Below are 16,592 nucleotides of genomic sequence, written 5' to 3' on the forward strand. Positions count from 1 at the left end.
GTGAGAAAAACTGAGGGTCAAAGAGAATAATTAGGTTTCCCAGGACCACACAGTAAGCAAGGGTGTAGCATGGATTTAGGGTCAGAAACAGTTGGGGTTAAATGTCCATCAGCAAGTGAACGGATAAGTAAATTGTGGTATATCCTTATAATGGAGCACGACTCAGCAATAACAAGGAATGAACTACTGAACAAATCAACATGGTTTAGTTTCAAAGTAATTGTACTGAATGAAAAAAGCCAGATAAAACACACATTGTGTTCTTCCTATAAATTCTATTTATAGAATTCTAGCAACTGAAAACGAATCTATAGTGCAGGTCAGGTCAATGGTTGCTTAGAGATGAGGTGGAGTGGGAAGTGGCAGGAGAACATCTGGGAAACCAGTTTCTTTATCAGTTGATAACACCTCAGAGGGTTGGTGTGAAGATGAAAAGAAACTAATGACTGAAGTGTTTACTATAGTGCCTAATATGACAGCAAGCATCAGAAATTATATAAATCCTAAACTCTGAGTTCTTCCTTCTTAGAGCTTTCTCCACTTCAAGTAGTAATGCTAGTCATGGTTACTTTTATTTATAGCTATACTTCAAACACATTGATCTTAAGCCGAAACACAAGATCTTTCTGTGAAACTAAACCATGACAAATTTTATGATTTGAGTTCAGGGACACCATCTCCTGCTGGGGGACCAGGCCAGAATCTTCTACATAAAAGCTGTTTTGTCTTAGAGCCGACAGTTTTTCCAACTTGTTGCCATTGTGCCCTTTGGCTCCAGAATTTTTCTTTAGTTCCTTTTCATAATTCTTTTTCTTTACTGATATTCTAATTTTGTTCATACATTGTTTTCCTCATTTCCTTTAGTTCTTTGTCCATTTTTTCCTATTAGTTCTTGGAGCAGATTTAAGACAGCTGTTTTAAAATCTTTGTCTAGTAATTCCTCACAGATGGTTTTGTTCCTTTGAATTTGCTATACTTTGCTCGTATGTCTTGCAATGTTTTCGGTTAGACTAAACATTTGACTATTATAATGCAGTAACTAGAAGTCAGGTTCTTCCCCTTTCACAAGGTTCACTATGTTTTTGGTTGTTGAAGGCTGTAGCAGCCAGTTGATTTAAATGCCCTTCCCAAACTATTATTGTAGACTGTATTCCTTGCCATTTTGGTCACTGAAGTCTCTGTTCCTTGGCTTATGTTCAGCTAGTGTTGTAACAGAAATATCCTTGAATGCTTTGCAGATTGAATCTGAGCCAGGGCCCTCCATCAATTTACCAGATTTCACTGTACCAAGGGATCAGCCCAAGATGAAAGCATAGGGTCTTCTCGGGTGAATTCAGAGTATGTCTTGCCCTGAGCGTGCACATGGCTTTCTAAATCCACTCCCCCACCCCCCCAACCCCTTCATATACATAGTTGCTTTTGAGCATCCTAATTTCCCAAAGAAACTTTACCTAGTTTTTGCCTTGGGCAGTCTGTTGTATGTTTCAACTGTAATCTCTGTCTCCAGTGTCTGATGATGTTAATTCAGTGTCCAGTGTTTTCAAGCTTTTTCACCTGAGTTCTGAGTTAGGCAAAACAGGGCAGAATACTTTGCATCAGAGGCTGTCCCACATTAGTCTGCTCAGGATGCCATAACAAAATACCACAGCCTTGATGGCCTAGACACCAGAAATGTATTTCTCACAGTTCTGGAGTATATAAAGTCCAAAATCAAAGTACCAGCCAATTCACTTTCTGGTGAGGATTCTTTCTGGTTTGCAGATAGCTGCCTTCTGTGTCCTCACATGATAGAGAGAATGAGCTCTGGTGTCTATTCTTATAAGGGCACTAGCTTTACTGGATGAGGGTCTCACCCTCATGGCCTCATTTAACTTTTATCACTTCTTTACAAGCCCTACAATCACACTGAGGGTTAAGGCCCGAACATATGAATTTTGGGACATACAATTCTGAACAAGGTCAGTTTGCTCCCTTCAGAACCAGGGAAACAGTGGCACACTGGGAACACGGGTAGCTGCTATTTTTTTAGTGCTACACGTTAAGACTCTGCCTCTTTATGATTTCCGTGGCATTATGACTGCTGCCTTAAGACTATTGCCCCTTTAAAAGTATTGATATTGTAAGACTCTCCTCATACAGGGGAAAGAGTAGGGGAAAGACAAAATGACCACAAACTCTTCCTACTGTTTTGAGGTGAATTTTTCTTGATACAGTGCTCACTGAGACTTTAAAAAAAATTCTTTTTTCATGTTTATTATTTTTGAGAGACAGAGCATGAGAGGGAAAGGGGCAGAGACAGAGAGGGAGACACAGAATCTGAAGCAGGGTCCAGGCTCTGAGCTGTCAGCACAGAGCCCAACGTGGGGCTTGAACCCACAAGCTGTGAGATGATGACCTGAGCTGAAGTCGGAGGCTTAACCAACTGAGCCACCTGGCCCTACAGTGCTCACTGAAACTTTTAACTGTTTTCTAGAGTTCTCACAAGATTGGGTCTGACCATTTCTGCTTATTTTTTGATGTTTCTGTGGGAGAGTGAGATTTTGGAACTTCCTACTCTGCCATTATGTTCTTCTTATGCAAAACACTGTAATTTTTGCATTTTTTCATAAGCCTTATGTTATTCTTCAGACCAAAGTTTTCACAATGCTTTTCACTTCTTATTAATGAAAAGAACTATTTAGATCTCTCTTTTTTTTTATTTATTTTTTTTATTTTTAAAAAAAAATTTTTTTTTTCAACGTTTATTTATTTTTGGGACAGAGAGAGACACAGCATGAACGGGGGAGGGGCAGAGAGAGAGGGAGACACAGAATCGGAAACAGGCTCCAGGCTCTGAGCCATCAGCCCAGAGCCCGACGCGGGGCTCGAACTCATGGACCGCGAGATCGTGACCTGGCTGAAGTCGGACGCTTAACCGACTGCGCCACCCAGGCGCCCCTATTTAGATCTCTCTTAACCAAAATGAGATTTATTAGAAATGTATTTTAAAGAATGGAAAAATTATCCATTTAAACTAACAACAAGAAACAAAGTATAATTTAAGATAAGAATACAGTGTAGGGATCCACAGAACTCCAGAGCAGTCAGGCCACTTGCAGTATGATGGCCAGAGGAAATCTGCACAAAGCTAGAAAGTGACTGTCTCCCCTTTCACTCCCTGTCTTCCCAGAGAAGATCAGGTAACCACAGATCAGGGTTACTACCCTTTTCAGATAGTCTGCTTCATTTCTCTCTCTCTCCAGAGTAGATTTCCCTTATCTTGGATTTACATGTCTGGGTTACAAGTCCCTCTCTGGATTATAGTTTTAGTGTTCGACAGACAGAAATGAAGACTTCTCTCCCAATTCCAAATTCTCAAAACAGGGAATCTGATTGATTCAGATTTCTCTGAGGATCAAAGTCTATCCAATCAGCTATGACCAGAATAGAGGAAGTGTCCTCTCACATAAACAGGACTATGGGGCTTCAAGCTGTAGATGAGAATTGGAGCAAAAGAGATGAGGAAGAGGGTCCTTCTCAATGGATGAGCAGAAACCCAACAAAGTATCTATCACAATCCGTTTTTAGATTTGTACACATTTAAATACAACTTAAAAGAAATGAGAACAAAAGTGTGCCACAATATGCAGCTAAAATGTGTAAGACATTAGTTCTTTACAATAAAAGAAGTAGTATACACACTTATAATTTACTGCTTAGGGATTTTAAACTAAAGCTAGCTTCACCTATTCCATTTACAACAAATGTGTCCTGCTTTTGTTGAACCACGAGGGAAAACAATTAAGGAATATTCTGATTCTTATCCCAGGGAACTTGAGGAACACAGGGTAAGTAATCCCAGAGAGCCTAATCTCATAAATTGAGAATCTTTCCCTAGATGACACAAGTTACTCAGTGCAACAGTGGCAGTCTCTGCTTTCAAACTAATATGCTGTGAGTTATGCTGAGTCCTCTTCCCATGAGGTTAAAAGTATTTCCTAAATTTTCTTTTTTCTCTTTATCACCTCCTCTGCTCCATTCTTCACCTTTATCCCCTTTACGTGTCAATCAATTTAGAAAATAACTCTAACGTTGTAGCTGTCTCAAAATCTTGGCAGGTTTTGTGAAGATGTAGCTGTGAGAAATAAAAACTGTTTGGAAATGCTCTTTTAGTTTCCATAGGATGAAAATACTTTATCCTGGCAGGTATTTTCTTTCCTTTCCTTTTTTTTTTTTTTAAGATTTATTTTATTTTTTTTTTAAGTTTATTTACTTATTTTGAGAGAGAGAGAGAGAGAGAGAGAGCAAGCAGGGTAGGAGCAGAGAAAGGGGGTAGAGAGTGAATCCCAAGCAGGCTCTGCACTGTTGGCCCAGAGCCCAATGAGGGGCTCAGTCTCACAAATTATGAGCTCATGACCTGAGTGGAAATCAAGAATCGGGTACTTAACCAACTGAGCCTCCCAAATCCCCCCCCCCCCACCCGCCCCAGGTAGTTTCAATATGAAACAAGAAGCCCTGTTGAAAAGCACACTCTCACCAGAAAAGACAGCTCTGTCCTTTTTTTTTTTCTAGAGTTCTCCTTCCTATTCAAGTTAATAAAGATGGTAAGTAGTAGGGGTCACCTACAACTACAAATAACCTGATGTCTAGTTAAGCCGGTAGTTTCAACTGATTTAGAGTCATACTGAAGACCAGAAAGGAAGAAAGAATAATACAACAAAACACCCGGAATTTAAATAATTCATCCACTACGTAACGAGGACTTGAATCTTACACTAAAGCTCTATTTTACTCATCTCACATATTTACCTCTGGGGTCATCCACACCACCAAACTGTGCATTGTCAACAACTGCATAACCTCTGATGCTCCACTGTATAAAGACTTTCCTGTGTGCCCAAGTCTTCCTCACTGAAAGAGCAAGATGTATATTCTATCATTTATTTTCTTGCTGTTGGGTGCAATTTCGCTCTAGGATAAATTCTTAGACTCAGACCAAATTATTGGTTAAATGTATGTTTATTACTAAGTATGCTTAACTACCACTGTTACCACAAAGAGGGGCACACACCCAACTGCAATTACAAATTAATTCATGAAAAGAAAAAGGAGGCAGTCATAATTATGTATTCTTTTTAAAGTGCAATAAATTTTCAACAGGCTAATAAAATGAGATCTGACATATAATAACCTACCATCCCGCCATACTCTTAAATCTTACTGCTTACTATGAATGATGCTAATATTTTATAAATGTACACAGTAAAATCAGTAATAAGTTATCACCTCTTGAAAGAAAAGTCTTCATGGTGTACACACCTAAAATATTTAATGCATAATTGCTTAAAAATAAAATAGGATAGACCTCATGAGCCTAATGTAATTAAAAGAATGTCAATGCTTTTCAATTACACTGTCACATATAATGTGATTAATCACCTTTTGAGGCATGTTGGGATTATTTTCCCCAATTCATGGATAGGGAAATTGAGATTTAGAGAGTTTAGGTGACTTGCCATGGGCCTCTCAGCTAATCAGTGATAAAACTGGGAGCATTATCCAAGTCTCAAGGGTTCCACTGCTCTATTCACCACATGTTTCCTCCAGGGTTATCAATGTTTATATTGCAATAAGATTCACAAGTGATTTCTCTATGATCATGTCCAAAAACCTTATATAATACAGGTGTCAGGGATCAAAAATAATACCAGCATTTTATGTATCCCTTTAAAGTGAAAAAGATATATTCTTCTTCATCAAATTGCTTATTCATTCAAACAACAAATCATTAAACACCTATGTATGTGTCAGCCATTGTGCTAGGCTCTATTATACCCAGCTATATTAGTTATCTTTGCTCTATAACAATTTATCCCCAAATTTAATGGCTTAAAACAACAAACATATATTATCCTATAGTTTCTGTGGGCCAGGAATTTGGGAGCAGCTTAACTGAGTGGTTCTGGCTCAGGATCTCTCCTAAGGTCAGTAAAGATGTTGATGAAGGATGCAGTCATCTGAAGGCTTGACTAGGGTTGGAGCATGTGCTTCCAAGTTCACTTACATGGCTATCCTCAGGAGTCCTTGGTTCCTCAGTGGCTGTTGGCCAGAAACCTTAATTACTCATAATGTGGGCCTCTCTAAAGTTGCCTAAGAGTCTTGTGACTTGACAACCATCTTTCCCCAGCAAGCAATCCCAGAGAGAGAAGAAGAAAAAAGCTGGCATATGCTTTAAGATCTTCTCTAAGAAGTCTCACTACATCATTTCTACATTCTATTCATGAGAACAAGTCACTAAACATAGTCCAATCTCAAGGTGAGAGGAATTAAGTTCCACCTTTTGAAGGAAGAAGCATCAAAGAACTTGTGGACATATTTTAAAGCCACTATATCAGTGAATATAATTTAATTTACAGAAGTTAATCTAATTATTACAAAATGATTTGTTAACCTCATTATAACATGTAGATATTTATTTATTTATTTATTTATTTATTTATTTATTTATTTTCAACGTTTTTAATTTATTTTTGGGACAGAGAGAGACAGAGCATGAACGGGGGAGGGGCAGAGAGAGAGAGAGAGACACAGAATCGGAAACAGGTTCCAGGCTCCGAGCCATCAGCCCAGAGCCTGACGCGGGGTTCGAACTCACGGACCGCGAGATCGTGACCTGGCTGAAGTCAGACACTTAACCGACTGCGCCATCCAGGCGCCCCCCAATAACGTGTAGATATTTAAAGGAAACTAAGTGTATTAAAGAGTGGCTTCTTTATAGTTGTTGTTTATTTGTTCCCATTTTGTGTCCTTATTTTTATTTCACCCTGTTAAAAAATTCTACATACAGTGCCAAATAAATTATGACTTGTCCTATCGTGTTGTATCAATTGGAATTGTATTCAGTACTTATAACAGAAAACCCAAACAACAAAACCTTAAATAGGAGGGATTTATTTTCCCTCACATAACAACAAATCTAGAAATGGTCAGTCCAGAGCTAATAAGCTCACCCTCCAAAGCAATCACAACCCTGGTACCTCTGACTTCCTACACTATTAATACTGTGTGGGGCTTTGGTTATTATGGTTGAAATATGGATGCTCCACCTCCAGCATCATGTCACTGTTCCAGGTAAGACAACAAAAATAGGTACAGGTCCAATGGTTAAAAGGACATTTCTTCCATAAACTTTGGGCCTCTCCTAGCAATATCAATTTGCATTTTATTGAAAGGTCACATGGCCCGTCATGGCTTATAGAAATCTGGAGAAGTAAATACTTTTAATTAGACACACTGTCACCCTGAAAAAAAATCAGAGTTCTGCTAGTAAGGAAGAAAGTATTTTGGTTTAAACAACTAGCAGTGTCTACCACACTGCTCCAAGGAGCCTCAACACACATTATCCTGCTCCAACGAGCTTTGACACACATTATTGAAACACCACACCAGACAAACAAACATACTGTCCAAGATTTATCTGTTTCAAATGGGAGAATCTAGTCATTGTGAATCTCATATATAAAGCATATTTTTCAAAGTAACCACAATTTTCTTTTTTCTAGTTGATAACATTGAAGAATTGGCTGACATTAATGTCACTACTAGGAATCTGTCCAAGGAGATAATTATACAGTTGTGCAAAGGTACGTGCAAAAGGAAGTTCATCAGAGTTGTTCATAATATCAAAAATTTGGGTGAAAAAACCAAAATATCAATAGAATACTGGTTAGATAAATGATAGTACATGCAACTAACAGGCAACGCAACTTTTAAAAATGATGTTAATCATGATATATTGTTCAGTGAAAAAAGAACTGTATAAGATCCAGTTTATGAAATATTGTATTTTTATGTCTTTATGTGTTTTTCTTTATATCTGGAAGAATGTAACACACATTTTTAAAACTGCTTATCTGTGGGTTATTTTTTTTATTTGTTTGAATAACTATTTATAGTTTTCATACAAATAACAGCTATTTTCAAAAATACCCAATAGGATGGGAGGGGCTGACTTGATCTAGTTTTTGTCTTATCAATATTACTTCCTGCCAGTAATTTTCTTAGACATGCAATGGCTGAACTTATCTTTTTGGAATGGTTTCTTATCTTTGCTCAATGGAAAAAGCAAAGTTATTTCTTACTCATTAAAAATTTCAGTACAATTAAACATTTTTTTCAATAAAATTAAAATTAGGTAAGGTATCTTGAGTTTTTGTTTTGCTTTCTGTTTGGAACACTGCGACCTCTGGAAGGGTCTCCTTTTCCTGTTTCACAGTAGTTGTGGAAAGGAAGGGGGTAAGGCTGGGCAATTAACCATACACAGGTTGGGAAAGAGAGAAGAGAATACAGGTAAGGGTGGAAGGGAAAGAAGTCTGGACAGATGGGTGGGGAAAAGAGTACTAACCTGAACATCAGGATACTTGCACCTCTAAAATGGTCTATCAGTTTTTCTGACCTCAGTTTTTCTCATCTGAAAAATAAAAGGTTTAAATAAGAATCACTAGATGTGCTTCAATTCTTTTGTAAGATCTCTTTGGATCTATTAATGGCATATCATGGCAAACTCCAGTAGAGCTGAATCTAAACAAATTAAAGGAAAAAGAACAAGAACTTACATACATTGCTCCGTATTTCTCCCAGGCATGTTAAGTAACTTGCCAGGGTTGCACAGCAAATAGGAGGAACCAAGATTGCAGCCCAGAGCCTACACTCCTAAAGGCTATACTGAAAGGGACTTAAGAACTGACTGAGGAAGGCGTTTAAAGGAAGCAGGATAGCTTTCTTACCCTCAAGCTAAGGCCTTGTAGACAGAGGATGGTTAAAGCCAAGACCTTATCCCCACCTCCTGACTGCTGTGGGGGTTGTCTCAGTGGCTCACAGGCTCCTCCCTCTAATCCAAAAACAGCTTTCTGATTCAAAGTCCTTTGGCCAACGAAAAGAAAGATGAGTTTTACAAAGCGCTAAGGAAGCGCTTCCTGTTATTGCCTGGCAGCACTGAAGTAATGACAGAACCAAACCGCGTGTGCTACAGAAGGCTTTGTGGTACCACTATGTTTTCAACCCTTCCGGGTTCACACATCTGGTTACCCAGCACCCGTTTGCATATCTCATCTTGCCGTATTTCCTTTCATTAAGGACAGAGAGATACTGACTACAGAGAGTACGGGTTGGGTGGGTGGGTGAGTGGGGGACAGGAGAAAAAAGAACGGGAAGCAGGCTAGAGGCCAAAAGACTTCTGCAGGGTTAGAGCCTGTCCCTCACACAGAGGTCCCTCAGGTACCTCCAGCTTCAGTCCCTGCAGTTTCACTGCTTAGTCTCTCTCAAGGTCCGGAAGCTAGTGCAAAACCAGCACCAGGACCAGGAAGGAGAAGCCCAGCAGCGAGGAGCCGCAAGTGGGCAGCGACTACTGTTCATAGAAGACCCGACTTCCCAGACCCCTTCGCAGAAGGGCGGGGCGTGAGCTTGGCGGCCAATCTCCGCGTCCGCACGTCGCCATAACCCCGCCCCACCCTGCCCCCTCTCGCTCCGCCCTTCCCTGGGGCTGGTGCGGCGGCAGAGACGTCAGCGCTAAGAGACCCCTGGGTGGCGGCTGCGCCGTCGGCGGGCCGCGGCCTGGACGCGCTGCGGGGAGGGGCGGAGCGAGCGGGCGGGAGCGCGAGCTGGGTCCGCCTCGGCAGCCGCCGCTGCTGCCGCTGCCGCCGCCGCCGCCGCCGCCGCCGCCGCCGCCAGGGAATAATCTGGGCGGCAGCGGGCGGCCCCCGCTAGCGGCCACGAGCCACTTCTGCCGGTGCCGGGAGGAGCTAAGGTTGCCGGTCTCCTGTCGTCCCCCTCTCCGCCCCCCAGGAGGGGCGAGAGGGAGCCGCGGCTGATGTCAGGTACGGCCGGCGGAGGCGCCCTCAGGCTGCGGGTCCAAGGTCTCGGCTCCCTTCGTCCTCCCAGCGCGGAGTGTGCTTTTGGGGGAGCGTGGAGGGTGGAACCAAACCCGGGCGCAGCCAAACAGGTGTCTCGGGGTCGCCGCCGGGGCTGGGGACTTGGAGCTGCTGAGGGAGGCGCGGGGCACTTCCTCCTCCCGGCGCCACTGTGAACTGCCATTGGGGCAGCCTGCCCACCGGGCCGCTATTTTGTTGACGAGTAGCCTCCTCTTGGTGGTGGGTTCTTCCTTTCTGCCCTCTGGTGCCCCTCACCTCCTCTTCGCGCGCTGCCCGCCGTCGGGCGGCGGCAGTGAGACTCGAGCTGCGTCTCGGTCGCGGCGGGATCACTTAGCGGTCCTGCCCGCCGGGCGGTCCCCGCCCCGCCCCCCTGCTCCGACCTGTGGGTCCGGCTGGACTCGGGGCTCAGGTGTGGCCACCTTCTTCGAGAGCCGCCGGGCTGCCGGGCAGCGCGAGTGCCGGGCGAGCGAGCGTCTTCCCCAAGTGCCGGGGGGACTTCCTCGGGGCTTTCTTGGATCATCAGGTTTGTGGCTGATTTATTTTTTAAAATTTCACTGCCTCTGGCAAAGTGAGCTAGCCAGGTGTGTTTGGCTCACTTGCACGGTAGAGAAGGAGGCAAAGAGTTTATTTCTCCACCCCCGGCACCCCCTCGCGAGTGTGTGAGTAGTAGGTGCTGACAAGTTGGCCATACGCCTTCGAATTTGGATAAATTATATACTCTTAAAAGAAGAATGTAATTTGGGAGTGGGGATTTATTCTTCCCTAGCTCTTACTCTCCTCTTATTATTTTTTTTTAATAATAAACAAGGCACCACATGCTCTGGAAAAGTTGATTGGATTTATATCTAGTTTTCTAAATTCGTTATAGATATTGTAGTATATCTTTTTAACGCTTTTCGGGTTGGAAACTATTACGCTAACCATGACTTGACTTCAGTATGAATTAAAAAGTTAGTTATAAAGGTAGAACTTTAACACGTTAAAGTGAATAATTAGGCCAAAGTGACCTGGACAGAAATATGCTCATTTACTAAAAGTTAAGCAGAGAATATAGATAGCTTGGCCTGGGTGCCAGGAACAAGTGTTGTGCACAAGTTCAACTTGTTTAATTCTGGTGTAGGTTTAGACAGTGGGAACTTGAATATTTAGGAGATATTTAAACAACTTTCCATACCCTTATCAGATAAATGTCAAGTGAGCCTTATGCACATGATGCTGTGTGTTCTGAGTATTGAATATAGTAAACTATACTTATTTTGTTTTCCACTAGCTAGTATATATTGATGTGCAATTTAAGTGAATATAAAGTTTTAAGTTACCAAACAGTTAACTCTTTTCACCATATGTTAAGTAAAACAGTGATTTAGTAAGGAAAGTATGACTCATTTAAAATCTTCGTAGGAAAGGAGCATGGTTTTTAAGTACTGGTGGAGAACTATTAAAAATCTCTCTCAAATATGTCTGTAATTTGTGTTTTTCTGTATCTTCTTATTTAGGCCTCAGCGTTTAAACAATATTTTGTGGTTAATATTCATAGATAGGATAGATACAGTTTTTCTTAAATATGCTTTTTTTTGGTATAGATTATACTAGTCTGTATTTCTGAGTAAATTTAATATCCAGAAATTCTTAGAATTTTATCACAAACTTGTTTAGTGGTACATATAATGAATTAATTTTCACCCAGTCATAGAAATACAAAAGTGTGTCATTTAGGCATATGCTGTTTACTATTTGTATATTGATTTTTGCTCCCTAAGATAAAAATTGCATTTTACAGCTTATAGATTTTGTAAACCATGGTAATTTAAAATAGAGCCTTTGTGTGATGAAATTATTGATTGGAATTCTTGTGACATTGTAGCTGTAAACAAATGTTAAATGGAAAAGGGACAACTTGGTGAAATTCATTTCACATTCATTTAAAATTTTAAGCTTCCTAATACAACCATATTACTTTTAGAACATTTGTTGAGATTTGAATAAAGACGCTAGTGTACAAACTATAATAAGGTGGGAAGAAAAGTATGACAAAATTTTTTTGCTCCAAATTCATTACGATTAAGGTCATTCTTTTAAAAGAAGGAAGGAAGAGAAGAAAGAAAAGGAATATTGTTCTACAAAAAAGAAGTTAGCATTTTATCTTAAAATCTAAATGTATATCGGGGCGCCTGGGTGGCTTGGTCGGTTAAGTGTCCGACTTCGGCTCAGGTCATGATCTCACGGTCTGTGAGTTCGAGCCCCGCGTCGGTCTCTGTGCTGACAGCCCAGAGCCTGGAGCCTGTCTCAGATTCTGTGTCTCCCTCTCTCTCTGTTCCTCCCCTGTTCATGCTCTGTCTCTGTCTCAAAAATAAAATAAAATGTTAAAAAAAAATTAAAAAAAAATCTAAATGTGTATCTAATGTGTACTTAAATTTTCACTTTGCAACTAATTCGAATGGCCAAGGAGAAAATACATACCAAAATCTATAATGTGTGAATAAAAGAAGTGTCCCTTGGAGAAAAATATATAAAGAAGTTGATATTTGTTAAATAGAGATGCCTGTAAGAAAGTAGGAGAAACCAAAAAATCTGAATAATTTATCTAGAACCTGTAGTATGAGCTGCCTTGCACATTGAAGGCACATATTAAAGGCAGGAAAAAGCAATATTAGGTTGGCGAGATTCTGAAATGGGAAACCTGGCTAGTTTACAACTAAAGCTATGCACGAAAACATTTGAACTGGTGGAAATTAGATACAGCCAAATTTGAAATTATATATGGTTTGGTGTAGTAATTTGCATTCTTGGTCCTTGTATTATTTTCCTAGGGGTGCCATAACAAAGTGTGGCAAATTGAGTGATTTAAAACAATAGAAATTCATCATCTCAGTTCTTCAGGCTAGAAGTCTGAAATCAAATGTTGGCAGAGCCATGGTCTCTAGATTGTAGGGGAGAATCTGTTCATGTCTCTGAGCTTCTTCTGTCACTGGCAGTCCTTCGTATTCCTTGACTTGCCACTATATCACTCCCCTCCATTCTTTCTGTGTCTGTATCTCTTCATATGGCATTCTCCCTTTTTTTATAAGGATACCAGTCATATTGGGTTAGGGTCCACCTTGATGACTTCATCTTAACTTGATTACATCTGCAAAGACCCCATTTCCAAATAGGTCACATTTATCTTTTACAGTGTTCAATAAATTTTTAGCACCATAGGGCAGACCAAATCATAGGGTGTGGTGAGAACAGAGTAGGGACATCTAAATTTACTTATTTATCATTTACTTATCTCACTACTGATTCAGAACCAGGTTGTAGAGGGAAAACAAACAGACAAAAATCTCTGTCCTGGAGGAGCTTATATTCTAAAATGTTGGTTCTCAAAATGTCCCTGGATCTGCAGCATCAGCATCATCTGGGAACTTGTTAACAATGCAGATTTTCAGGCTCAACGCCCCCCCCCCCTCCCGCCCCCACCAGACCTCTTGATTCAGAAACTGTTTTAAAAAGACTTTCAGATGATTCTGATGCAGACTCAGATTTGAGAATCAATGAACAAGATGGAGAAAAGAGACAATAAACAAGGTAAGTAAAATGTGTAATATATTAGACGTTAGTAGGTGCTGTGGGTAAGAATAGGGAAAACCCCCTGAGAAGTAAAGGCCTGAAGGAGTTGGGGAGTGAGCCATGTGACTATGTAGATGAGTTGTGTTCCCAACAGAACAGCAGGGGCAGAGACCCTCATGTGTTTGAGGAACAGCAAGGAGTCCAGAGAGAACACAGCAAGGGAAACAGTAGGTTGAGTTTATGAAATTTGTTTGTTTGTTTTTGAACTGTAGAAACCAAATACTAGGAGGAGATATCAGAGAAAGAAGAGTGAGGATAGGATGGCAGACCGTTCAGGTTCATCTTACTGGTTTTGGCTTTGTCTCTGAGTGAGACTGAGAAGACCCTGAAGGATTTTGAGCAAATGACTAATGTCTTTTTAAAGGGATCACACTGGTGAAATGGACTGGTAAAAATGGATTGAAGAAAGAAGGCTATAAAGGGAAAAGTTGATTAGGATCCAGTTATACTAGTTGAGAGAGAAAGATGGAGGGTGAGGAGAAGGAAGAAAAGGAATGGTAGGGTGGTAGGACTAGGGTGGTAGCAGTGGAGAGGTTAGAAGAGAGGTACAAGATGAAAAACATATAGGACTGCAGTGAAAAATAAGGTTTTTTCCTCCCTAGTTACTTCAGTCACTGAGTTGCCTGCCTCAGAGTTAACTGATGTTACAACTAGTCTTTATATATTCTTCTTTAGATATTTTATATATATATATGATAAACAGGTTTTAACAGGTTAGTAGAGTGGTTCTTAACTGGAGCTAATTTTGTTGCTTGGGACAGTTGGCAATGTCTGGAGACCTTTTTAGTTGTCCCAGCCAGGGGGAGTGCTACTAGTGTCTGGTGAGTGGAGGCCACAGATAATTCTAAACATCTTACAGTGAACAGGACAGCCACCACAAGAGAGAATTATCCAGCTCAAGGTGTCAGTTGTGCCAATAAAAAACACCGGCTTGATGGGACTTAGAGAGGTTGAGGCACAGATAGTGAAGGGAAGACAGTATTGTGTAGACAGAGGAGACAATAGGAATAGAGGAGCCCACTGCATTGGGATGTTTAGTGAACTGTATAGGTAGTTCAGGATTACTGAAGAATAAATTATATGGCATGGGGTATTGAAATATGAGCCTGGAAATCTGGATAGAGTCTAGATCAAGGAGAGCCTATATATATCATGTAAATTAAAGATGCTTAGTTTTTGTCTTATAGGCAGTGGGGCTCCATGGAGAATTCATGGAGTGACTTGGTCAGCTTTTCATTTTAGATAGATCATTCTGGGGGCACGTAGGTGGTTCAGTAGATTAAGCATCTGACTCTTGATTTCCGCTCAGGTCATGGGTTCCATGCTGGGCATGGAGCCTGCTTAGGATGCCCTCTCTCTCTCTCTCTCTCTCTGTCTCTGTCTCTCTGTCTCTCTCTCTCTCTCTGTTTCTTTGTCTCTGTCCGTTGTGCTGCGCACTCTCGAAAAAATATAAAAATAAATCTTTATCTTACACAGTTTTAATGACTGAAGTTGTGTTATGGGAGAAAATAGTTTTGAAAGGGTGAAGTGGACATCATCTCTGTTGTAAAGTAAAAGATGCACATACGTATAAGCTGATATAGACATTACCCTTTTTGCAAGATACACAGAGAGATGGGAAAGAAAATGTACTCTTTTCTGTGTAGACATGAAATTTAATCTATGGTTTTAGTTTGGGTTTTTTCATTTGTTTTCTTTACATTTCTCTTATTTAAAAAGTAGCCACTACACATTACTGGCAAAAAAAATCATGATCTGCCAAATGTGCAAAGATTTTCCTTAGCACATGTAGATCATTGTTTTTCACAGCTGCAGAGTATTCTGTGGTATGGATGTACCTTGTTTGTTTATTTAACTAGTTCCTTATCAACAAGCAAACATCTTACAGCAATGGCTGCCATGACCATTTTTGCAGATGACTTTGTTTTTGTCCATAAGAGAAATTTAAAAAAAAAAAATTTTTAAGCTTATTGATTTATTTTGAGAAAGAGAGTGCAAGTGGGGGAGAGGCAGAGAGAGAAAGGGAGAGAGAGAATCCTAAGCGGGCTCTGCACTGTCACTGCAGAGCCCAGTGGCAGGGCTGGAACTCACGAACTGTGGGATCATGACCTGAGCCAAAGTTGGACGCTTAACCAACTGAGCCACCAAGGTGCCCCCATAAGAGAAATTTCTGATGATGAAATGGTGGGTCAGGTCATACTCATTTAAAAATTTTAAAATATATTGCCAAATTGTCCTTCCAAAAGACAGTAAATATGTGTATTGTGAGAAAGAATGCAGGAGTGCCAGTTTTCTCTACCATGTCATTACTGTGTGTTACTAAACATTTTTACCAGTATGATAGGTTAAAGTACAATCTCTGCATTTGATTTAGTTTTCTTTAATGTGAATTTTTTTTTCTTAGAGAGAGAGAGCCAGGGGGTGGGGAGTGGTGGGGAGAGGAAGGGGGAGAGGGAGAGAATCTCAAGCAGGTTCCACACTTAGTGTAGAGCCTGATGCAGGGCTTGATTCCATGATACTGTGATCATGACTTGAACCGAAATCAAGAGTTGGATGCTCAACCTACTGAGTCACCCAGGTATTCCTCTTTAATGTGGAATTTGAATATCCTCGACCATTGTATTTTCTTCTCTGCAAATCCTTTGTTTTCTTTATCTGTTATTTTATTTTATTTTTTAATTTTTTAAATGTTTATTTTTGAGAGAGACAGAGACAGAGTGGGGGAGGGGCAGAGAGAGAGGGAGGCACAGAATCTGAAGCAGGCTGCAGGCTCTGAGCTGTCAGCACAGAGCCTATGTAGGGCTCGAACTCACGAACTATGAGATCATCACCTGAGCAGAAGTTGGACGCTCACCCAGCTGAGCCACCCAGGTGCCTGTTTTAAATTTATCTGTTTTTATATTAATCTTTTGGTTTTTTTGTTTTGATGCTTCTTGGCAATTTTGCTGTACAGTTTTTTTTTTTTCAACGTTTTATATAGGAACATGTCTTTGAACCAGCAGTTTCATTGCCAGAAATTTAATCAATAGCTTCTGAGTTTTGAGAAGATCTCAATTCATGGTACAAAAATGATAA

At 40.6% G+C, this 16,592-nt stretch overlaps 2 protein-coding genes across 9 annotated transcripts in view; one reads left to right on the forward strand and one right to left on the reverse strand.

The window, feature by feature from the left end:
• The window catches only part of ASNS (asparagine synthetase (glutamine-hydrolyzing)), a 160,457-nt gene extending 151,073 nt beyond the window's left edge, over window positions 1-9,384 (reverse strand). For 2 of the 5 annotated variants that reach the window (XM_047825372.1, XM_047825285.1), the window contains exons 1-2: window positions 8,595-9,384; window positions 8,384-8,449 (exon numbers count right to left, since the gene is read on the reverse strand). The gene's annotated coding sequence lies outside the window, so the exon portion shown is untranslated. Of the gene's footprint in view, window positions 1-4,788; window positions 4,891-8,383; window positions 8,450-8,594 lie in introns of all 5 variants that reach the window. The other 3 variants (XM_047825348.1, XM_047825391.1, XM_047825356.1) reach the window with 3 other exon arrangements.
• Window positions 9,385-9,601: 217 nt separating this feature from the next.
• The window catches only part of C1GALT1 (core 1 synthase, glycoprotein-N-acetylgalactosamine 3-beta-galactosyltransferase 1), a 40,915-nt gene continuing 33,924 nt past the window's right edge, over window positions 9,602-16,592 (forward strand). For 3 of the 4 annotated variants that reach the window (XM_047825415.1, XM_047825425.1, XM_047825447.1), the window contains exon 1: window positions 9,602-9,854. In XM_047825415.1, coding sequence (XP_047681371.1) covers window positions 9,848-9,854 — 7 coding nt within the window. In that variant the 5' untranslated portion in view covers window positions 9,602-9,847. Of the gene's footprint in view, window positions 9,855-9,882; window positions 10,432-16,592 lie in introns of those variants that run through there. The other variant, XM_047825436.1, reaches the window with a different exon arrangement.

The sequence above is a fragment of the Prionailurus viverrinus genome, chromosome A2, assembly GCF_022837055.1.
Source record: "Prionailurus viverrinus isolate Anna chromosome A2, UM_Priviv_1.0, whole genome shotgun sequence".
Taxonomy (NCBI): domain Eukaryota; kingdom Metazoa; phylum Chordata; class Mammalia; order Carnivora; family Felidae; genus Prionailurus; species Prionailurus viverrinus.